General features: G+C 35.6%; 1 protein-coding gene across 5 annotated transcripts in view; it reads right to left on the bottom strand.

Annotated features, from left to right (window-relative positions):
- Positions 1–3,911: 3,911 nt before the first annotated feature.
- Positions 3,912–24,850, bottom strand: part of Pus10 (pseudouridine synthase 10) — a 90,580-nt gene continuing 69,641 nt past the window's right edge. For 4 of the 5 annotated variants that reach the window (XM_078029139.1, XM_013357136.4, XM_078029137.1 and 1 more), the window contains exons 13-18: positions 23,989–24,065; positions 23,840–23,895; positions 22,278–22,395; positions 9,549–9,691; positions 6,582–6,681; positions 3,912–4,105 (exon numbers count right to left, since the gene is read on the bottom strand). In XM_078029139.1, the coding sequence (XP_077885265.1) occupies positions 4,067–4,105; positions 6,582–6,681; positions 9,549–9,691; positions 22,278–22,395; positions 23,840–23,895; positions 23,989–24,065 (533 nt within the window). In that variant the 3' untranslated portion in view covers positions 3,912–4,066. Of the gene's footprint in view, positions 4,106–6,581; positions 6,682–9,548; positions 9,692–12,666; positions 21,691–22,277; positions 22,396–23,839; positions 23,896–23,988; positions 24,066–24,850 lie in introns of those variants that run through there. The other variant, XM_040271349.2, reaches the window with a different exon arrangement.

The raw sequence follows: 24,850 nt of genomic DNA, 5'->3' as shown, positions 1-24,850 counted from the left end.
TCTAGCTAGATATTCTTGCATTTGTAACTATTCTTTGAAATTAGAATTTGGTAGAATACTAAGAGAGCTGTCTTCCTGGCTTGCAGATGGCTGCCTTCTCTGTTCTCAAGTGGGGGCCAGGAAGGAGGGAAAAATAAGAGGAGGAGGTAGGGGAGGAACTGGGTCTCCATCAAAGTCTCTGGGACAGCTTTTTTAAAACTTTTAAAAAAACATTGACTTGAAATTTTTATCCTTTTACCAAAATCTCTCCAAACCCTGCTGCTCCTAAGCCCAAGTAACCACTTCCATCCTCTGAGTTTTACCTTTTTCAGATCCCACATGTGAGTGAGATCATGTGTTATTTCCTTTTCTGTGCCTGACACATTCCATCTAATCTAAGTGTCCCCCAGGTTCAGCCATGTTGTTATGAATGATAGGATTTCTACCTTTTCTGTGGCTGAATGCTCTTCCATTGTGTAGATGTATCACATTTTCTTTATTCATTGAGGTATACTGGATTCCTTTTACTGGCTGTTGTAAATGCTGCAATGAACACGGTAGTGTATATCTGTTTGAGTGCCTGCTTAGCATGTGTGAGGCTCTGAGTCCAATCACCAGCATTTAAAAAAAAAAAAGAAAGAAAAAGAAAAAAAGGTAGCTACAAGTTCCCACAGTGAGAGAAATAAATGAAAGCAAATGCCAACCAATAAATGTATAGTACAAGTAATGATGGAATTTGAAAATCAGTATTTGGCAATCAGTGTGGTAATTATTGATTCAATTGAAAATCTTCAATGGATGCTAAAACTAATGAGTGAAAATTTGATGATCTCTTTATAAGATACTTAATTATAAAGGGAAAAAAGTAACTATAAAAGTGAAAGTTTGGTGAACAATACCATAATCAATTGATCAAAGCCCAGCCATCAGTAACTAGATATATAAAAACTGTTTGACACCTTAGATAATATAAGAACAACATATCTCTTCTGTGATTTCTTATCAAAAAACATAATGTGAATCTTAAGAGGTAAATTCAAAATAAAACAGTCCACAAAATAACTGGCCTGAAGTCTTCAAAACTGTTGAAATAATGAATGTCAAGGAACTTTCAGATTGGTAGAGACATTAAGAGCAGTATGATCACTTGAAAAATACCAGTGTGATAGTAATGCAGTCAACATTTATAGCAGCTCAATTCACAATAGCTACACTGTGGAACCAACCTAAATGCCCTTCAATAGATGAATGGATAAAGAAACTGTGGTATATATACATAATGCATTATTACTCAGCATTAAAAGAGAATAAAATCATGGCATTTGCAGGTAAATGGATGGAGTTTAAGAATATCATGCTAAGTAAGTATAAGCCAATCCCCAAAAACCAAAGGCCAAATGTTCTGATAAGTGGATGGTGATCCATAACAGGAGGGGTCCGGGAGGGCATGGGAAGAGGGGGCATGGGAGCAGAAAAGATGGTGGAATGAGATGGACATCACTACTCTAGGTAAACTTATTACTGCACATCACTACCCTAGGTATATTTATTACTGCACATATGGTATGATGCTACATCATTTACAACCAGAGAAATGAAAAGTTGTGCTGCAACTGTGTACAATGAATCAAAATATAATCTGCTGTCATATATACCTAATTAAAATAAATTAATTTTTAAAAAATTTGAATACTGGTGTGACAAATAGTGGCACTTGAATGGGGTCTTTGGATTAGACAATAGCAATCAGCAGTGTTAACTTCCTGATTTGGGTATTTGTATTGTGGTTAAGTATGTCTTTCTAGGAATAATATATCAATATATTTGAGTTTGAGAGGTGTAACTGGTTTAATGATTCAGAAAAGAAGGCCCTTTGTTCTGTTCTTGCTACTCTACTGTAAGTTTCATAATAAAATGAGTAGCACCATTTTTAAAAATTCAGACATTAAATCTCACTTGTGTACTTAAAAATCAAAGAATAAAGCAACAAAAGAAAAGATCTGCTAAAGTAGAATTTTTTCTTTTATGAGGTGGAAATTTAGTTTCTGAATTTACTTCACTTAACTTGCAAATGTAACCAGTTATCTTACTTGAAAATTTTTCATTTTACGAATTCTATTTTTTCTTGACTCTTCCAGGTATTAAGAGTTGATGGTTTTCCTAAAATAAATCACAAACTATATATGGGAAAGAGAAATCAAGAAGAACAAAGCCCCATTTAAATGTTATTTAAAAGATTTCTAATTTAAATAAAATTTAAAGAATGAAATCATAACTAATTTTAAAATATTTTATATAAGCCAAGATGGAAACTATAATATTCTCATTACTTCATGTACCCAGTTCTGCCTTAACAGACCTACATTAATTTTTAACAACTTGCCTCAAAATTATATGAACACATGGAGTAAGTATTTACAGCTAATGTTTATTCTGCTTGAAATTTTGCAAATTTAAGAAACAGAAACCTAATTTAAATTCGTTAAGAAGGCTCTTGATTCTTCCAAATTGCCAATCCACTGGATTCAAAACTGAACCAAAAGTAACTAGCAAAAGACTGTTCCCTAAATTTAAATTTTTGAAGCCAAATTTCCCCAGAAACTGAGAAACATCCACACAAATGCTTTTTTTTAATCAAAGTTTATTTCTGTGATCCTTTTCTCATTTTTTTTGGCATTGAGAATAGTGAAACAATTTTTTTACTATTATTCACATATGAGTAAATACATGGTTTCAAAGTGGTAGTCTTACTTTTTTTCATGTCAAAACCATTTTCCTGATATCTAAAGTGAATCTTGGTATCAATGAACTGTTTAGTATAGAGATAAGAAACAGTCATACTGTCCAAGTCAAGCTCAAATTGTTGAATCAGGTGATGGAAATTACACTTAAATCTGAAATTTTAATGAGCTTCCTTTCTGAAACTATTAATGAGCCATCCATTTTCTTTAGGTGTTTTAATATTTTTCCTCTGTATCATGTCTGATGATTAACTTATTAACAAATGATGATTATATGGGACTATATGATATATACTTGGGCCATTTTTTGGTAAGTTTCTTGATTTGGTACCTAAATTCCAAAAGTCAGTTCTTATGGTTACATGAATTTAATTGGTACTCTCAGATGTCTCCTTCATAAAATAGGTGATAGATTAACAGGGTTTAATTATGAAAGACCCTAGTGTTGGATATCAAAGTAAAAATTTTAGGTAAGTCATTTATTTAACTTTTATTCTTTGGTTTCCATAATTAAAAAATTAGAGGCAATATCCTATCTACCTTATTAAAATGTTTGAAATTGGATAATATATTGAAGAACTGTGAAATGGTATCAGTTTACCTTTAGTAATCTCAATTTTTCAAATTGTTAACCCTGGGTTTGTAGTTATTAAAGGCACTTGTTTCTCTTTATTTAAAAGGTCTGTGAAAGTCTCTTACCATGGTGTGCCTCAATTCCTAAAGTTTCACTTTCCTTCCACAGGGGACATGTACTAATAATTTTAGATTGTCAAAATAGTAATTTGAGGTCATTATGATTTGTCACAAATTATACCCAAAAGTACTTCCGTTGATAATAGCTTGCTTGAGGCCTCCCAGGAAAAATATTAATGATGTCATATTTGCATTGATATCTTAGAATATTATAGGATACTATGTTGCATAAATCCAGTAGAACTTTTGTTCAGATAATTTAAAAATTTAGAACATGATTTTAAAGGTGACATGTCTCCTGCAGAAGAAATCTTGCTGAAAGAAATTACAGCTTCTTGAATTAACAGTTTTTCCTGTTTGTGCACCTTTCTGAATGAAAGAATTAGGAAGAAGAATGGTTTCACTGTTCATAGTTTCACTGGGGAGAGTGAGAGAGAGAATGAGAAAAGTCATAAGACATTCTTAGAACAACTGAACACAAAATATACACACAGATCCTGAGATGTTATAACAAATTTAAAAATAGATCAACATGATCCAAATGGTTTCCAAGACACCGTTATGGTGGGTAAACAGCCATTTTTACAGGGTATGTTGCATAGATGTCCACATCATGCCAAGAAAACCCTACTCTTTATCTCCAAATCTGAAAGCTAGTAATCGAGAGCAGGTGGCCAGTCAACGTCTACAGACTAAAAGAGAGAAAACAAGTTATTACTACAGATACTACTTTTCTGATAAGCATTTGCCAGTAATAGTTTTAATATAATATAGAAGAAATAACATTTGAAGGAAAGAGCAATTGAATACCAAAGTCTACTCTGGGGATTCTTGGGTCCAACGTCTGTTTCTGAATTAACTGAATAGCAGTATTTGGTTACTTGGCTGGTTTATAATTGTACCTTTTGATGCATAAGACAAAAAACTTAAATTTAAAAATGTTTATGAGTAGGCTGGGGTTGTGGCTCAGCGATAGAGCACTCGCCTAGCACATGCAAGGCCCGGGGTTTGATCCTCAGCACCACATAAAAGTAAATAAATAAAATAAACATATTGTGCCCAACTACAACTAAAAAATAAATATTTTTTTAAAAGTTTATGAGTAAAGTAGCAAACAAATTCAAATCCAGGTGGTTACACTAGTTTTCCCTCAAAAAGTCTCAGAAACTTTTATTCTTCTGATCATATTCATTCTGCCATCTTACATTTAATAGAATCACGTGTAGCTGAACTGTGGGGCCACATTCTAAATAAGAAATGCATCATTAGGTGATTTTGTCATCATGCAAATATCATAGAGTATATTTACTCAGACTAATACAGCTATGATGTCACTAAGTGATACAATCTATGGGACTACCACCATATTTGCTGGCAATCACTACTTAGGTCATTGTACTGCACTCAAGAACTTGTCTATAAACCTATAGCCTTGTTTGTAATTTAGCAACTAGATGTGAAGTAAATAAATAGGAAAGATCACCTGGAACTAGGAAAAAATTAAGGATCTTTTTGTTTTACTTCACCAGAACTTATTTCTTTCAAAATCCAATTCATCTCTATCAGCTTGCCTTCACTTTGCTCTTCTAGAACACCAACCCTGGCATTATGGTAAGCAAAATATTTTGTCTCCACAAAAACAATTACATTCCAGAAGTACAAAATACATCTTAATTACCCTAGAGGACCTATTTTTAAAAAAGGCTTTTTAAAAATCCATTATAACCATGTTTCTTTATTGACAAAGCTTAAAGTCTGAAGTAATTTACTGAAAAATTTTTCATTAATTTTTGAGTCACTTCATATTCCAGATTCTAAAAAATTATTAGAAAAGCCCAAATAACTATTGTTTTTCCAAATCTCAAAAAGACATTTTGATAGTGCTTCAGAATATAGCCATAGTTTTTCAAACTGAAAATTAAAGATCACTGACCACAATTGTGTGTGTTGAGGGCAGAGAAGGGTAGGAATGCTGTAGTGTTGAAAAAGCTTCATGGGTGATTCCAATAGGCACTCAGGGCTAAGAAACCTGGAGCTATGGCTCTTGACACTCTTCAGCTGTTCTAAGAACAGTTGGAATTTTCTTTAACAAATGTTGTCTTTCTTAAAATGACAGCCCCTTTCAAGAGGCTCCCTGCAATCTTGAAGGGTGTCTCTGGCTGGTGTGTAGGAGATCTATAGAATTTAATCTGAGAGCACTTGAGAGGATTGCTATAAGGTAATAATGATCATTTGATTACCATGCCAGGCAATATACCCACTTTTTTTAAAAAAATAACTTTGATTTTATTCTCAAATGCAAAATTCTAACCACTTCCAAGGATTTGGGGGGTGGGGCAGATGGGGTATGGTGGGAAATAAAGAGGGACACTAATCCTAATTAAATTTTCATCAAGGAGCACAACTTGTGGCTCAAGTTCTATTGATGCTCAAATGAAAAAGAAAACGTTTGTGAAGAATTTCCTGAAAAATCCATTCTTGTAATTATTTTAGAATTTAACCTTGTTTCAATTACTATAAGAGTAGAGAATCACCTCATAGGTGTCCCTTATAGAACCACTTTTGAACCACATCACAAGAATCCCTTAGAGAAATTTTTTTTTAAGAGTGGGGGGGGAGAGAGAATTTTTTTTAATATTTTATTTTTTAGTTATCGGCGGACACAACATCTTTGTTTGTATGTGGTGCTGAGGATTGAACCCGGGCCGCATGCATGCCAGGCGAGTGCGCTACCACTTGAGCCACATCCCCAGCCCAGAGAATTGTTTTTGTTAGCAACCATTGGCTCGTCCCATTTTCTATCCCTGTCCTAAATATAGTTTCCAAACACTCTGCCTTAAAGTCTTTATAAATGAAACTGGTATAGGAAATAAACTCTGAGTCCCTAAGGACATTTGAAGGTCACTTATAATTTTATTCTCTCGTTTAAGAGTTTAATCTCATGCCAAATGTAAAGCACAGTTAGTAAATTAACTATATATCACAAGGATCATGTATAAGGCCTCATATTTATAAAAATTCAGAAGATAGTCCCTTCTCTACTGTGAGGTTTTGCCACTTTCAAATAATTATGAATGTGAGAAGTGCTATTTGGTTTAATGCCAAAAGGCATAACTTTGGCTGAATTCGATTTGCAAATGTGCAAATGTTCCACAATAAATGGTTTACCTCCACATCCAGCTCAAGAATGTCAGCAGTCACATTCATCAGAGAGCCAATGTTTGGCCTGGTTCTCCCAAAGTCTCCATGTACAAACTCTTTAATGTAGCTGGAGTCTGTTTAAGGAAAAAATGAGGATAGCCATGCAATATCAACTGGTAATATTTCACAGGCGAAAAGGAAATAATAAAAGTAGAAATGTTACAAAGGAGAGGTCAGTCCTGGCTCTAACTTTAGATGTGTGTCTTAGGACAGTTGATTCCTACTGGCCTAGCAGCCAACATAAGTACCTGAGACCTGTGTTTACAACAAACTTAGCAGAAGTCATGACTTTCTTTTTTCTTTATCATCTCAAATTGTCAAGGTTTGAGAATGGATTTTTAAAATTAATTATAATTCAATGCTTTTTAAAAAATATTTTCGGGGCTGGGGATGTGGCTCAAGCAGTAGTGTGCTCGCCTGGCATGCACAGGTTGCTGGATTCAATCCTCAGCACTACATAAAAATAAAATAAAGATGTTGTGTCCACCGAAAACTAAAAAATAAATATTAAAAAAACTTACCTCTCTTTCTCCCTTTCTCTCTTTAAAAAATTTTTTTTTTCTTTGCCAAAATTTTGACTCCCACCTTCCTGGTCCCATTTTTCAATAATGGCAACTGGCATCTGCCCAGACAGTAGGTTCCACAGAATCACACATACAATGACCCCAATGATGGATTTTCTTGTAACGTGATCCAGTTATGGCAATATGATAGAAGAGACAGTGAAAATACCTAATATTGATAAAGATCCTTCATGAGAATTATGGAAGGCCTAGTTGTCTGCTAATATGGTTATTAGCAAAAGATTAAGTTTTGTTTTGTTTTTGTTTTAGAAATGACTTTGAATTTTTCCTTCATAAGTCTTTAAATTTGAAAGGCAATGACAAAATTCTGGAATTTGATCTTGGTAAGATTACATTAACATTCCTCACACAGGACTCTATAGTAGCCTTGAAAATATTTATCTTTAAAAGATACAAGTTTATATCAGTGTTCAGTAAAAACCCAGTATCATGCTGAGTTATAGAAAGCAGTATTTAGGGCAAACCATTTAATAGAATTTGAACAGGAAAAACACATTTATTCTTAGAAGATAAATAAATCAATACTATAATATGCTGATATTATGTCCTCATTTTCTCAAAGCTTATTCACTCTTCCTTCACTTGAGTGTTGACTCAAACATAAGACTTGTAATTATCTAGTGATGGCCATTTTTGCTAAACTCAACAATCGCCATTTTCTTTCACTTTCTTCAAAAAATGCTATTTCTGATAGAAATAAGGAGATGACCAAAAAGCCCAAAATAACCAGTTAAAAGATCGAGAGAGATTATATTCACAGCCAGAAGAACATTTAAAGCAAACAAACTAGCTCAGTATACTGAGCAATATATGTACACAGAGTATACAAAATAAATTTAGTACATGGATAGCCATATGGTATCTAAAGCTTTGCTAGTCTTTCTTGGCAATGCCTTAAATACACATATGTGGCTGGTTCTAAAAATGTTTTAATAGGATAAGACATTAGTTTCTCCGAGACATTGCATTTCTCCTTGGTACCCAAAAACTAAAGCCAGAATTAGGTAGTAAGAATTTTTTTTTTTTTTTTTAATCTGTGGTCAGAGGCAAAACTCAGTGATGAAATAAGTGTGTGCTAACTGTGTGAGAAGCTCTGGGTTCAATACCCAGAATCAAAACATAAATAAAATGTAAACACCTGTGATCTCTTTGAAATTCCATCCACAATAGAGAAATGTCCTCCAAACAACAAAGATACAAAGATCTACCCACTGCATCTACATAAATCATCCCTACATCCAAATTGTAAACTTTATAAGATATTTGGAATAGATAACCTATCCCTGATTTGGCCAAGTAAATCTAGATCACTCCTGGAGCAGAGGTGAGGAAGTTGGTAGGAAAAGAGAAGCAGAGTAGTTAAAGCAGCAATGTAGTCAAAGTACTATTCGATATATTTGTTATATACATGTTATTACTTTTATACCAGTTAAAAGGCGTTTTATCACTTCATGCTATTGGATCACAAGGCTAGGACCACAGGAGCTCCCTGATACATGTGAATCAGCACCTCAGTTCTGATACAAAAACACATAAGTCAGATTAAGTTATAAAAAAAATGACCAGCCCTGGACTATGGAAATTTAAACTGAATTTCAACCTTTACTATTTATAACAGTCAAACTTTTAGGAGTCTGAAAATGGTGCTAAGTGTCAGCACAGTATTCCTGTCGACAAAGTTTATGTGGCTCAAATAAATGACATGTAATCTGAAATGCTTTGTTTTTGTTTTTTCACAAGACATGCAGAAAAAGAATATTTCTGTTGTTCTGGGCCAGCACCCAAATAAAGATCAATATGTGAAGTGTCACCTGGCATGATGGCACATGCCTGTTGTCCGAGCACTTTGAAGGGAGTCTAAGGCAGAAGGATTGCTTGAGTCCAGGAGTTCAAGACATGCCTGGGAAACATAGTGAGATTCTGTCTCTTTAAAAAAAAAAAAAAGTAAAGTTGCACTACCATTATGTTTAATCATCTGGGACAAATGCTTGAAATGCTAAAAAGACCCCAAAATGGTCATGAATTCATTACTTGAAAAATATGTACAGACAGCAAATGAATCAATCAAAAGTATTTTCCAAGTATTTACCATGTGCTAACCACTATGTAATACACTGTAGTTAACTGAAATATAAAACTAACATTGGACTGCTACCTCATAGTTTAAAATATCCTCTTGAGAAACAAATTTAATGGGGGAAAAACCTCTCAAACAAAAAAATAATGAATTTCTTCCCAATGTAATACTTTCCCTAATGCCTCCCAGACCAAACTAAACCTATTTTCTAGGGCAGCATAAACTCTCATGGGGTTTTGGCTAGATTATTGCAATACACAGGTGAAAGGATACGTTCCAGCTTGAGTCTTCAGATAAAGGCGGAAATGATGTTCATCCACATAATGTGTCTCCATAGAGTGGATGACACGAGTTCTCAAAGCCAAGGGTCTTCGGTGAAGGACCCGTAGAGGGGTTTTCTGTTCAATCTTTAGGTCCTAAAGGAAGACAACACAATCACACTGAAGCCTGTCCTAGCAATTCCTTTGTTACCCACAGCTCACCACAGTTGTTTCTTTGGAGGATTCCATCTATCATTGTTAAGAGTAAGAGGTAATCAAAACTGGAAAAAATTATGTCCCTTTTGGGACATATGCAGCATGTCTCATATCCTAGTTCATAATTACTCATTTTCTGGGCTCAACAACCCTCACCATAAAAAAGACTTGGGGACTGGTAGAGCACTAGCCTAGCATGCATGAGGCCCTGGGTTCGATCCCCAGCATCACAACAAAACAAAAAATGTGGGGTTTGGAAGTAAATGATCCTCCAGGTCTCTTCTGCTCTGAAATTTAACAAACTGATAGGACCCTGGAGTTTTATCCTGCCTTTTACTTCAGTAGGGCTCTTCTATAGGGCAATGTCGTTACAATAGTTTTCTTTTTCTTTCTTCTTTTTTTTTTTTTTGTTGTTGTTGCTTACTCTTTCTTTCCCCTCCCCTCCCCTCCCCTTCTCTTAATTTTATTTTTACAATTATTTTCTAACCCAATCAAGCAAGTGAGGATTTCAGGTTGGGGTACAAAATGGTTGGTTGTAGAAGGCTGCAAATCAATGCACCTGTGTGTTCGGGCAAAGTGCATTCTTTAGGAAGAACATATACAAGTTTTCAGGGTTTTCTGTTTTGTTGGTTTGTTACACAAAAGGCTATAATTTGTAAGAGTTATTCATTTAGTGTGACATTTCAATACAGTAATTACAAATAAATATGTACAACAGAACAAGTCCCTTAATATTAGCCCACCTTGAGAAAAACAATATTTATGTCTATTTTTTTTAAAGAGAGAGAGAATTTTTAATATTTATTTTTTAGTTCTCGGTGGACACAACATCTTTGTTTGTATGCGGTGCTGAGGATCGAACTCCAGCCGCATGCATGCCAGGCAAGCGCGCTGCCGCTTGAGCCACATCCCCAGTTCCATATTTATGTCTATTAACAATTCAGACTTTTTAAGAGACATAGGTTTACTTTTCTCATAATTAGTTCAAATTAGAGACTTTCCTTTATGTAAACATACAAATTAAGATGTAGATGTTAATACCATAAAAGGTCAACTAATTCCAAGTTTTAAAAATTTATTTATTTATTCTAATTTATTATACATGACACCAGAATGCATTTTTAAAGCATAATTTTTCATGTCTGTTTTTATCTTTTTTTCCAATATATGCTGTACACAAAGTAGAGTCATTCCATTTGTGTCTTCATACATATACTTAGTGTAATGGTGCCTATCTCATTTCACTATCTTTCCTACTCCCCGCCACCTCCCTTCCCCTTTCTCCCCTTTGCTCTATTTAAAGTTCCTCCATTCTTCCCATGCCTCCTCCCCACCATTCTGGATCAGCATCTATCCACATATCAGAGAAAACATTCTGCCTTTGGGTTTTTGGGATTGGCTTACTTCACTTAGCATGATATTCCCCAATTCCATCCATTTACCTGCAAATGCCATGATTTTATTCTCTTTTAATTTCATAGAAATAGAAAAAGCTGAGTAATATTTCATTGTGTACATATACCACAGTTTCTTTATCCATTCATCTATTGAAGCACATCTAGGTTGGTTCTACAATTAGCTATTGTGAACTGTGCTGCTATAAATATTGATGTGGCTGCATCACCATAGTATGCTGTTTTTAAGTCCTTTGGATATAAACTGAGGAATGGGATAGCTGGTTCAAATGGTGGTTCCATTCCAAGTAATCTCCATACCGCTTTCCAGATTGGTTGCACCAATTTGCAGTCCCACCAACAATGTATGAGTGTGCCTTTTTCCCCCAAATCCTTGCCTTTGTTATTCAATAAGTGTATTGTATATCATCTTCTAAGGACTGTCTGTTTAGTTCCTTGGCCAATTTACTGATTGGGCTATTTGGGGGTTTTTTTTGGTGTTAAGATTTTTGAGTTCTGGGGCTGGGGTTGTGGCTCAGGGGTAGAATGCTCGCCTGGTACATGCAAGGCCCTGGGTTCGATTCTTAGCACCACATAAAAATAAATAAATAAAAATAAAGGCATTGTGTACAACTAAAAGAAATAAATATTTTTTAAAAGATTTTTGAGTTCTTTATATATCCTAGAGATTAGTGCTCTGATGTGTGGTAAAAATTTGCTCCCATTCTGTAGGCTCTCTATTTACCTCACTGATTGTTTCTTTTGCTGAGAAGCAGCTTTTTAGTTTGAATCCATCCCATTTATTGATTCCTGATTTTACTTCTTGATCTATAGGAGTCTTATTAAGGAAGTCTTATTAAGGAAGCTATAGAAGTCTTATTAAGGGGCCTAATCTGACATGATGGAGATTTGGGCCCACTTTTTCTTCTATTAGGAACAGAGTCTCTGATTTAATTCCTAGGTCCTTGATCCACTTTGAGTTTTGTGCATGGTGAGAGATCGGGGCTTAATTTCATTTTGATGCATATGGATTTCCAGTTTTCCCAGATATATTTGTTGAAGAGGCTATCTTTTTTTTTTCCAATATATGTTTTTGGTGTCTTTGTCTAATATGAGATAACTGTATTTATGTGGATTTGTCTCTAGTGTCCTCTATCCTGTACCATCAGTCTACAAGTCTATTTTGGTGCCAATACCAAGCTGATTTTGTTACTTCTGCTCTGTAGTATAGTTTAAGGTATGGTATAGCAATGTTATCTGCTTCACTCTTCTTACTAAGGATTGCTTTGGCTATTCTGGGTCTCTTATTTTTCCAGATGAATTTCATGATGCTTTTTCTATTTCTGTGAGGAATGTCATTAGGATTTTGATTGGAATTGCATTAAATTTGTATAGTGTTTTTGGTAGTGTGATCATTTTGACAATATTAATTCTGCCAATCCAAGAACAAGGTTGATCTTTCCATCTTCTAAGGTCTTCTTTAATTTCTTTCTTTAGCATTCTATAGTTTTCATTGTAGAGGTCTTTCACCTGTCTCATTAAGTTGATTCCCAAGTATTTCTTCCTTTTTTTTTTTTTTGAGGCTATTATAAATGGGGGTAGTTTTCCTAGTTTCTCTTTCAGAGGATTTGTCACTGATGTACAGCAATGCCTTTGATTTATGGGTGTTGATTTTATATTCTGCTACTTTGCTAAATTCATTTATTAGTTCTAGAAGTTTTCTGGTGGATTTTTTTTTTTGATCCTCTATGAATAGAATCATGTCATCGGCACATAGTGATAGTTTGAGTTCTTCTTTTCCTATCTGTAACCCTTTAATTTCTTTCATCTAATTGCTCTGGCTAGAGTTTCAAGAACTAGGTTAATAGAAGTGGTGAAAGATGGCATCCCTGTCTTGTTCCAGTTTTTAGAGGAAATACTTTCAATTTTTCTCCACTTAGATTGATATTGGGGCTTAGCACCAATAGCTTTTACAATGTTGAGGTATGTTCCTGTTATCGCTAGTTTTTCTAATGTTTTAAACATGAAGGGGGCTGTATTTTGTTGAATGCCTTTTCTGCATCTATAGAGATGATCATATGATTCTTATCTTTAAGTCTATTGATGTGATGAATTACATTTATTGATTTCCATATGTTGATCCAACCTTGCATCCCTGGGATGAACACCACTTGTTCATGGTGCACTATCTTTTTTGTGTTTCTGTATTCAATTTGCCAGAATTTTATTGAGAGTTTTTACATCTATGATCATTAGAGATATTGGTCTAAAGTTTTCTTGCTTTGACGTCTTTGTCTGGTTTTGGAATCAGGGTGATATTGGCCTCATAGAATGAGTTTGAAAGTGTTCCTTTTTTATATTTCATGAAACAATTTGAGGAATATTGGTATTAGTTCTTCTTTGAAGGTCTATAGAACTCAGCTGTATATCCATCTATCTTGGTCCTGAGCTTAGGCTTCTGATGGAATCTTCCTATTTCATTGCTTGAAATTGATCTGTTTAACTTGTGTATATCATTCTGATTCAGTTTGGCAAATCATATGACTCTAGAAATTTTTCAATGGTTTTGATATTTTCTATTTTATTGGAGTACAAATTTTCAAAATAATTTCTAATTATCTTCTGTATTTCTGTAGTATCCATCGTGATATTTCCTTTTTCATCATGGATGTTAGTAATTAAGTTTTCTCTCTCCTTCTCTTCGTTAGCATGGCTAACGGTTTATCAATTTTGCTTATTTTTTCAAAGAATCAACTTTTTGTTTTGTCAATTTTTTCAATTATTTTTGTTTCAATTTCATTGATTTCAGCTCTGATTTTAATTATTTCCTGTCTTCTGCTGCTTTTGGTATTGATTTGTTCTTCTTTTTCTAGGGCTTTGAGATGTAATGTTAAGTCATTTATTTGTTGACTTTTTTTTCTTCTAAGGAATGAACTCTAGGCAATGAACTTTCCTCTTAGAACTGCTTACATAGTGTCCCAGATATTTCGATACGTTGTATCTGTGTTCTCATTCACCTCTAAAAATTCTTTAATCTCCTTAATGTCTTCTGCCACCCATTCATTGTTCATTCAGTAGAATATTTAGTGTCCAGTTTTTGGAGTGGATTTTATTATTTTATCGTTGATTTCTAATTTCATTCCATTATGATCTGACAGAATGCAGGGTAGTATCTCTACTTTTCTATATTTGCTAAGAGTTGCTTTGTGGCATAGTATATGGTATATTTTAGAGAACAATCCATGTGCTGCTGAGAAGTGTATTTACTCGTTGGATGAAATATTCTATATATGTCTGGTAAGTCTAAGTTATTGATAGTTATTGAGTTCTATAATTACTTTGTTCAGCTTTTGTTTGGAAGATCTATCCAGTGGTGAAAGAGGTGTATTAAAGTCACCCAGAATTATTGTGTTATGATATATTTGTCTCTTAAACTTGAGAAGAGTTTGTTTGATGAACACAGATGCTCCATTATTTGGAGCATATATATTTATAATTGTTAAGTCTTGTTGATGTATGGTTCCTTAAGCAGTATGAAATGTCCTTATCCCTTTTGATTAACTTTGGCTTGAAGTCTATTGTAAGTGATATGAGGATGGAAACCCCATACTTGTTTTCACAGTCCATGTGAGTGGACTTGTATTTGCTTTCTTATATCATTCTTTAATTCATAGAACATTTTAATTATGTACATCCTGAACTACTTCTCTTGTTTTTTCCCAACTTTTCACCTTCAGTCTGTGGATGTCTTTTCCTATAAGATGAGTCTCTTGAAGGCAGCATACTGTTGGGTCTTTTTTTTTTTTTTTTTAATCCAATCTGCCAGTCTATGTCTTTTGATTCGTGAGTTTAAGCCATTACCATTCAAGGTTATTATTGAGAAATAATTTGTATTCCCGTTCATATTTGTTTATTTTTGGTATTTAACTTGATTTGGTTTCTCCTTGGACTGGTTTTTCCTTCAGTGTGATACTTTCCTTTGCTGATTTTCATTATTGTTTTTTATTTTCTCATCATGGAATATTTTGCCACGGAGGTTCTCTAGTGCAGGCTTTTTAGTTGTAAATTCTTTTAACTTTTGTTTATCATGGAAGGTTTTTACTTCCTCATCCAATCTAAAGCTTAATTTTGCTGGATATAAGATTCTTGGTTGGTATCCATTTTCTTTCAGAGCTTGGTATATATTGTTGTAGATCAGGGTCTGAGTTGAAAAATCTGCAGATATTCTAATTAGTATCTCCCTGTATATAATCTAATCCCTTTCTCTTGTGGCTTTTAAAATTTCTCTCCTTATTCTTTATGGTAGGCATTTTCATTGTAATGTGCTTTGGTGTGGATCTGCTGTGATTTTGTACATTTGGTGTCCTGTAAGCCTCCTGTATTTGATATTCCAATTCATTCTTCATGTATGGAAATTTTTTCTGATATTGTTTCATTAAACAGATTGTTCATTCCTTTGGTTTTTAACTCTTTGCCTTCCTGTATCCCAATAATTCTTAAATTTGATCTTTTTATGTTATCCCATAATTTTTGAATGCTCTGCTCATGGTTTCTTATCTTCACTGTGTGGTCAACATTCTTTTCAAAATTATATATTTTGTCTTCATTGTCTGAGGTTCTGTCTTCTAATCTGGTGGTGGTTGTTTCTATTGAGTTTTTAATTGGTTTACTGTTTCTTTCATTTCAAAGATTTATTGTTTTTTTTTTTCAGAACCTCTACCTCCTTATTGGAAGTAATAATCTTTTGCTTCCTTATTTGCTTATGTAGCTCTTTATCAAAATGATCTTTTGTTGCTTGTATTTGCTTTCTTATATCATTCTTTAATTCATAGAACATTTTAATTATGTACATCCTGAACTACTTCTCTGTAATTTCTTCTGTTGTTCTGGCCACGGATTCTAATAATGTAGTATCCTGATTCTTTCTTCCCTTGCTTTTTCATGTTGCTCATGTGTCTTCCCTTCTAGCACTGCAGATCTGAGGCTTTAATTTTTACACTATAGGCTTATAATGAGTGACCCTGCAGGTTTACAATACTTCTCCTTTAAGGGGGAGAACAATATCAACAGATCCCAAAACAAACAATACACAACCTTAAACCAAATAGCTGCTATTAAGACATTTGTGGTTTTGTCATAATATACAGAAATTGTGAGTTCAATTATTATCTACAATATAAACAGTAGGTTTGCAAAAGGATCTACAGTTTCTGATAGTGGGCAAACAGAGAACTGGGAGTGAGGTGTAGGATGACATGTTAAAGGGGTAGGAGGTGAGCATATAGTTATTAGATCTTAGAAAGTGTGAAAGAGGTATCTAAAGATGGTTAATAGCAGAAGAGAAAGTGATTTTGGGGAGACAAGTAAGTGGGAAGACAATAGAGAGAGTGCAAAAAACAAATATTAAGAAAAATAAAAATGTAAAAATAGGAGATAAAAGAATATACAACACTAATGCAATATACTATTCAGACATCCCAGTCCTCAGTAGCCTAATTCATGAAAAGTACTTGGTTTCACAAGTGTTGGGGATGTGAGGATGGGAGAAGAGAGAGCAAGGAAAGAGAGGCTGGGATTGTGGCTCAGCAGTAGAGCGCTCGCCCAGCATAGGTGTGACCTGGGTTCAATTCTCAGCACCACATAAAAATAAAGGCATTGTGTTGTGTCCATCTACAAAAAAAAAAAAAAAAAAGATATTCTCTCTCTCTCTCAAAAACAAACTAAAACAATACTATTTAAAAAAAAGAAAAGAGGAAAAAAAATCTCAAAGGAAGATACAAGGATTGATTTTGTTGGAGATCAGTATCTTTCCTGCTTCCCTTCTCATCCAATAGCTGGGGTTGTCTGTTGTTTGCTGGTATCTCCACCCTCAGGATGGTGAAGTTTATTAGGGTGGGATGATCTTGGGAGCGGAGTTCCTAGAGTTGGGGTATTGCACTTACCTAACCCGATGGGAGACTGCACCCCAAGGATCTCCTTTGGGGCCCACTCGTGTGATGTGGGCATCCAGTATTACCTCCTTATATCACCTGTAGACCTCACAATTCCTGGTCTCTAATTTAGTCTCTAAACTGTATCTCACTCACCCGCTCCCTTTGTACTTCCCAATCAGGAACCTCTCTCTCCAGAGGTCTTGTGGGCTGTTCTCTGGGGACTGCACACTGGCTGCAGAGAGCTGTTTTGTATCAGGCAGTTCAGGACCAACTGCATATCCGCAAACACTGTGCTGGGATAGTGGCCGCCAGGGAGAGGGAAACTGGCAACTACAGTTGATATTTCTTTTAAGCCCCAGCAGGTGTTCCAAGCTGGGAGTAGCCCCAACTAAAATGGCAACAAAGGTGTCCCAAGATGGAGGCGGCTGCTTTCAGTGATGGGGTGTCGAGTTGGGTAGTACTGGGTGGTAGCATTGGGCAGCTGTTCAGAAATGCAGTTCTGTGGCATGCAGTGTTGTGGTTGGCGCCTGTCTCCAGACCCTGTGCGGTGTCCCCAGGTGCAGGCTACTGCATATAGGGTACTATGGTAGTGGCTGCAGTGTCCCAAGATAGAGGCGACTATGGGAGCCCCACGTTGATAGACGGGGATCCACATGGGAGTAGCAGCTAGAGGTCCTGCATCTGGGCAGCAGCCGGGTGTCTTGTGTGGGAGTAGTAGCTGGGATTCGCAGGGATGCTGATGCCAGTGGTCCTGCTTGGGCACAGCAGCCACAGGTCCTGCGTGGACAAGTAACTGGGAGTACTGCGCTGACACTGAGGCCTAGAGACCTGCACAGCACAGCAGCTGTGATTCCTTGCAGGAGCAGCTGTTGGGGGTCCTCTAATCACTTGCAGAGAAATAGTATTCCCACCACTTGAACCCCAAGTCACAGAGTGACAAAGAATGCAGACTCCTTCTAGCCTGCCATCTTGAAACCCCCTTCCCCCAACTAATTCCAAGTTTTAAAAGCAGATATTCGAGCCAGGCATGGTGGCACATACCTATAATCCCAGTGGCTTGGGAGGCTGAGACAGGAGTTCAAAGCCAGCCTCAGCAATGGTGAAGCACTAAGAAACTCAGTAAGACCTGTCTCTAAATAAAATACAAAATAGGGATGGGGATGTGGCTCAGTGGTTGAGTCCCCTGAGTTTAATCCTCAGAACCACCCCACTCAAAAAAAGTAGATATTGGAATAAATGAAAATATAGGTTCAGAAAAACATTCTCTGAGTTATCTTGTTGGAACAACTGCTCCAAATTTACATGATTAGTGTGGGCCTGAAGCCCTGCTAAAAAAAAGAAAGGTTCCTGTCTGGCCTCCTCTCTATCAAGTTTTCTACCAAGAAAAAGCAAGCAAGTTCTGACAAAGACCACATTTAAAGGGTGTGAGTGCTTCTATCAGAGCAGTGAGTCAATGGTCCCTCCTAACACTGTGCATTTTAAGATTCTATAATTCTTTGCTTTCAAGATTTTTGTTCTGATGAAATATTTCCATAAAGTTTGACTTTTCTCTAGTCAAAAGACGAAACAAGTAAAGGATAAGGCTGAAATGTTAACAAGTCTATAAAGATAGAGCCTCTGCTTCAGAGTACAGAAACATCTAGCCTTTAAATCAGCAACTATCTAATGAGTGCTCTTCTTCTCTACTTCCTTTAACTTTCTAGTCACTCCCAGTACTTTGGCCATGAGCCAGACAATCAAAACAACCAACAGAGCTGGTAGACCCACCACTCTTCCAACATAACATTCATGTTAACACATGCTCAAGTGTCTCTTTGGGTCTGTTTTCAGTTGACAAAAGGAAAACACTTCACTTATTCTAATGTTGCACACTATTATCCCATGCTACTGAATTTTCAGAAACACGCACTTTTTTTCTTATAAGTTGCCCTTTAGAAAGGGGACACAGGGCTGGGGTTGTGGCTCAGCAGTAGAGCACTTGCTGAACACTTGCCAGGCGCTAGGTTCAATCCTCAGCACCACATAAAATAAATAAATAAGTAAGTAATAAAGGTATTGTGTCCAACTACAAGAAAATATTAAAATAAATAAATAAAAGGGAGGAAGGGACACAGGCAGGGGATGTAGCTCAGTGCATTGGATATAGCTAGAGCACTTGCCTAGCAAGCCCTGGGTTTGATTCCCGGCACTTAAAAAAAAAAATTTAAATAAATAACTCAAAATAAAAAGAAGGGAAAAGTAGTAAATCTGATGTGACTTTTCTCAGAATGAGGAAGCACTTAGTGCTTATTATTTTTATGCCAGTAGGAATATGTGAAAATCACAACAATGTTACTAGTCACATCAGTCTACCTGGGTGATAGATGATTAAAATAAAATCTTTCACCACTTAATCTGGACCTATAAAATCACTATCAACATTATTTCTGATTTAGCTACATTGCCCCACACTATGAATCCCCAGGGTCTTGTGCATGCCAGCCAGCCCTGAATCTATCTTTTTATTTTTTTTTATTTATTTTTATTTTTTAATTTTTTTTTTTTTGAGAGTGAGAGAGAGGGAGACAGAGAGAGAGAGAGAGAATTTTAACATTCATTTATTTTTTCTTAGTTCTCGGGGGACACAACATCTTCGTTGGTATGTGGTGCTGCTGAGGATCGAACCTGGGCCGCACGCATGCTAGGCGAGCGCGCTACCGCTTGAGCCACATTCCCAGCCCCCTGAATCTATCTTTTTAAATGAATTTATTTTTCCCACAGCATTCTGAATGACTTGTATACATGTAAAGGAATACAAAAGTTTAGAACTGATCATGATGGTGCACACCTATAATCCCAGTGACTTGGAAGGCTGAGGCAGGAGTATTAACAAGGTTTTTTGTTTGTTTGTTTGTTTTGTTTTTGAGTACTGGGGACTGAACAAGGGCACTTGACCATTAAGCCACATCTCCAGCCCTATTTTATTTAGAGACAAGGTCTCATTGAGTTGCTTAGCATCTTACTTTTGCTGAGGCTGGCTCTGAACTCACAATCCTCCTGCCTTAGCCTCCTGAGCCGCTGGGATTATAGGCGTGTGCCACCACGGCTGGCTGTATTACAAATTTAAAGCCAGTCTAAGCAACTTAGTGAGACCCTGCCTCAAAAAAGAAAAATGGCTGGGAATATGGCTCAGTGGTTTAAAAAACACACCACCACTGGGTTCAATCCCCCAGTACCCCACCCCCTCAAAAAAAGTTTAGAAATCTGTTTGGCAATCTTAAAAATAAAATATCTGTCTATATTAACTACTAACCTAAAGACCCTAGGTAGCAAGACCAAAAGCCAAAGGGACTTAGATACAGAATTATAGAACCTGAGAATTTGAGTGGCCATTATAGGTGATTCCAGAAGCCTATCCTCTCGTTTTATGGATAAGCTTCTCTCAGTAAGTGAATGATACATGTTTTCAATAAAACCACTCACACTACAAACACTGCTCTGCATTTCACTTTTTTTTTCATAATGTCATGGGTGCTTCTACAAGTCATAGATTCAGATGTACTTTTATCTTTTTTCCCAACATTTTTAGGCATGTATACACACATTAACTTAAATTAAATGGAAACATGTTGGTTTTGTTCTTTAATGGCTACATGATATTCCAATTTATCCCACCACTTTCAGTTTTATTATTGCTGATTTTACCACTCTGAAAAAAATCAGTAAACCTCTTTATGCACATATCTTCATGTGCTGGAGTTTCATTTCTATAAAAGATTGTCAGTAGAAGATGTGCTGGGTAGAAAACCAGTGTATTTTTAGTTTTTACAGTCATTTCCATGTTGCTTTCCAAAAAGGTTGAATACTTTACATTTTCACTAACAATATATACAATATTCTTCTCCTCAACCTACTGTTTCATGCTATTATTTTAATGAGAATAAAGTGATGTCCTACTGTGACTTCATCCTGGAGACAGAACATCTTTCCAAATGATTCTTGGCATTTGGAGTTGCTCTTTTCTTTAGCTGCTCTTTCCTTCTATTTCCTTCTATTTTTTTTTTCATGATTAAGTTTAAATCCTGTTTATGGTATCTTTTACCATATAATTTATTTCCTGTGTAGTCATATATAGACAAACACACACATTTGTGTGTGCCCAAATCACAATGTACCATATTATCTTATACCTTTTTTCCCCTTAACACTTATCAGGAACATTGTCCTTTGCTAATAAATATCTACCACATAATTTTTTATATCTGGAGAGTAATAAAGTAATAGTCCATTATACAAAAAAGCCATAGTATTAAACCAGTCTCCTTTAGCAGGTCATGTATATTGTTACAAACTACGGCCCATTTAAACAATGTCCTGATTTTTTTTGGGGGGGGGGGTTGCAGATACTGGGAATTGAACCCACAGGTGCTTTACCACTGGGCTGCATCACTAGTCAATTTTATTTTTTATTTTGAGACAGGGTCTCAGTATTTCCCAGGCTGGCCTGGAATTTACAATCCTCCTACTTCAGCTGCCTGAGTTGCTGGGATTAGAGGAGTGTGCAACTGCACCTGGTACTATATACTTCTTTGAGTCCATCTGTGCTCATTCCTTGCATTTGAAAGCCAATTATCTTCAAAGGAAGAGATGGGAGAAGGTGGAAAGAAATATAAAAAAGAACAGGGAGACCCTGTATTAGTGACATGCCCTTGAAGTTTTGTGTCAAAATGTATGTGCTTCACATATAGCTATATCCCCAGTCCTCATGTACTTAATCTTAATTATTAGTTCTGCTAGATATTTTTATTTCATGTAATCAAATACAAATAATAGCATTATTGAGCATTTTCTACATGCTAGGTACAATTCTGAGTTTTACATGATTAAATTAATTTAATTATTTAACTAATTTTACAGATGAAGAAATTGAAGCATTAGCTTAGGTAACTTGTCCAAAATCACACTAAGAAATGCAGATCAGGGTTTCACCCAAGAGATCTGTCTTCTGAGCAGGGCTCTTAATCACTAGCAACAATGTCTATCCAACAGGTTAGATGAAGTGCCAAGTCATTCAGATAGTAAGTGGAATCAAAGCCAGGATTTGAATCCAGGTCTCACAGACCCAAAAGCCCATGCTCTATGACTTTCTGGTTATAAATTAGAAGACAACAGACAGTATATAGACAGTAGAAAAACAAAAGAACAGAACACTTAAACTACCTTTATATCATTCAGGAATTCGATGTCTTTCTTCTGTATTACTTTATTTGTCCATATTAAGGCACTATAGGTCTTAGTCTTTTCTTCTTCACCTTCTTTCATATGTCCTATTGCCTCTCTGAACAAAAACAATAAAAGAAAGTTTGCCTGAATATATATTGTACACACAAGCCTTGCCCTAAATTCCTCTTTTTAAAAATAGCTTTATTAAGATAGAATTTCTGTAAAATTCCCTTAGATTAATTGTACAAATTCAATGATTTTTAATATCTTTACAGAGTTGTGTGGCTACCACCACCTGCTAATTCTACAATGCATTCATCATCCTCCAAAAGAAATCACATACCCATTAGCAGGCACTTCCTATTCTTCCTCCATCTCAGCCCTAGAAAACTATTAATTGATTTTCTGTCTCATATAGAGTTCCCTATTCTGAACCTTTCATATAAAATTAAATCCTACAATATGCGGTGTTTGGTGACTACCTTCTTTCACTTCATAGTGCTATCAAGGCAGCTCTGTTTCAGCACGTGTCAGTCTTTCAATCCTTTTTACTACTTAATAATATTCCATTATATGACATACAGTAGTCCCCCCTTATCTATGATTTCCCTTTTTCGCAGTTTCAGGTAAATTTTGGGCTGAAAATAATAAATGGAAAAATCCCAGAAATAAACAATTCACATTTTTTTTTGAATTTTCAATATTTATTGTTTAGTTCTCGGCAGACACAACATCTTTGTTGGTATGTGGTGCTGAGGATCGAACCTGGGTCGCACGCATGGCAGGCGAGCGCGCTACCACTTGAGCCACATCCCCAGCCCAACAATTCACATTTTAAATAACATATTACACTATAAAGTTATAATTGTCCATTTTATTATTAGTTGTTATTGTTAATCTCTATTGTGCCTAATGTAGAAATTAAATTTTATTAAAGGTATATCTGTATAGGAAAAAAGTATATGTAGAGTTCTGAAACTATCCAATTTCAGACATTCCCTGGGGAGGAATATACTGTGTCACACAGTTTACCCACAGATATTTGGGTAATTTCTATTTATATGCTTTTAAAAAAATGCTACTGTGAACATTCATGTACATTGTGTGGATGTATGTTTTCATTCTTCTTGCATATATGACATCTAGTAGTAGAATTGCTGGGTCATATGGTAACTGTTTAATCTTTTGAGAAACTGTCAAACTATTTTCCAAAGTGGGCACACTTACAATTCCACCAGCAATGTAGGCTATAGTTTTTCTATATTCTTGTCAACACTTGTTTTTTTTTTGTTTTGTTTTTTTAAATAGTCAATCTAGTGAGTGTAAAGTAGGATTTCATTGTGGTTTTGATTTGCATTTCCCTAATGACTAATGATATTGAGCATTTTTAAATTTTTCATTGACTATTCGTATAGTCTTCTTGGAGAAAAGTCTACTTAACCATTTCTCCATTTTAAATTAGAGTACATTATATATTCTGGATATAATTCCTTTTTCAGACATATAATTCACGACAAAAACTTCCCTTTTGAAATCATCTCCAGTAAGCCTACCCTTACCTTGAGACAAGCTGCAAGTCACGTACTTGGATTTTGTTAGATGACTTATTAATTTTCTATAGTAGCAGAAAAAGAAAAACAATGAGCAACTCTAGTTCAGTTACAGAGTTACAGAAACATGATGATTTCCATGTCATGAAGTGGTTTACCTGCTGAAGTTCCTTAATTTCTTGTGAAGTGAAATGTACTCTATGAGGATTCACCAGCTCAATTGCAAAGGGCCTTCCTGGCAGCACACACCCCGTCATGAAACAGAAACGTGTTGATGGAGTTAACATTTGGGCTAATGCAAGAGGGTTAGGAGGTGTGAAAAACAGGTTGAGCACTAGAGGACTGAAAGTTTAATGACATGACTATATCTGGGGGAGGGAAAGAATGTGTGAAAAGAAGCAAGGGGCTTTTGAGGGGGTGAGGGCTGCTAAACTCCAGCAGAGGCATTATGTGAAAATGACTGCTTTCCCGAAGGTCCACAAACAAGGCTGTGTTAATCACAAAATAAAATTCAAACAACCACTAATTAAATTGGTTACTCTAGCATAATGTTTTCACATGCAGGAATGCTCAAGTATACCAAGCTGAAATTCACTCTCCCAGCCTAATCCACTAGGGAAATACAAAAGCTATGATTCCATGAGAGAAAAGGACTCCAGATCAAAATTTGGGATTAATACTCATCATTTTTCTTGTAATTCAACAAGATAAAATGGAAAAAAAAGGGAAAGTCTAAGATAGCAGAATTATTTTTTAAATGAAGATGATCATTTTGAAAACTACTGGTGATTCTGAAGCATTTTTACATGGAATAACTAATAATCAAATTTAGGGGAGAAAAAATCAGGTACCTTCTTTTTAATCACATAAAAGTCCCTTACAACCTATAGATATGAAATAAGGATGGGCTCTGAAGAAATGATTCCTGTAAAGACATATATAATATAATTTACAAAGGCTGCTCCATAATCCACAAGGCTTCCCCCCTTGGAGAAGCTCTGGGTTCTGCCTACTTTGGTT

The sequence above is a fragment of the Ictidomys tridecemlineatus genome, chromosome 12, assembly GCF_052094955.1.
Source record: "Ictidomys tridecemlineatus isolate mIctTri1 chromosome 12, mIctTri1.hap1, whole genome shotgun sequence".
Taxonomy (NCBI): Eukaryota; Metazoa; Chordata; class Mammalia; order Rodentia; family Sciuridae; genus Ictidomys; species Ictidomys tridecemlineatus.
The sequence above is the reverse complement of the archived record's forward strand: the minus strand, read 5'-3'. Positions and strand labels throughout refer to the sequence as shown.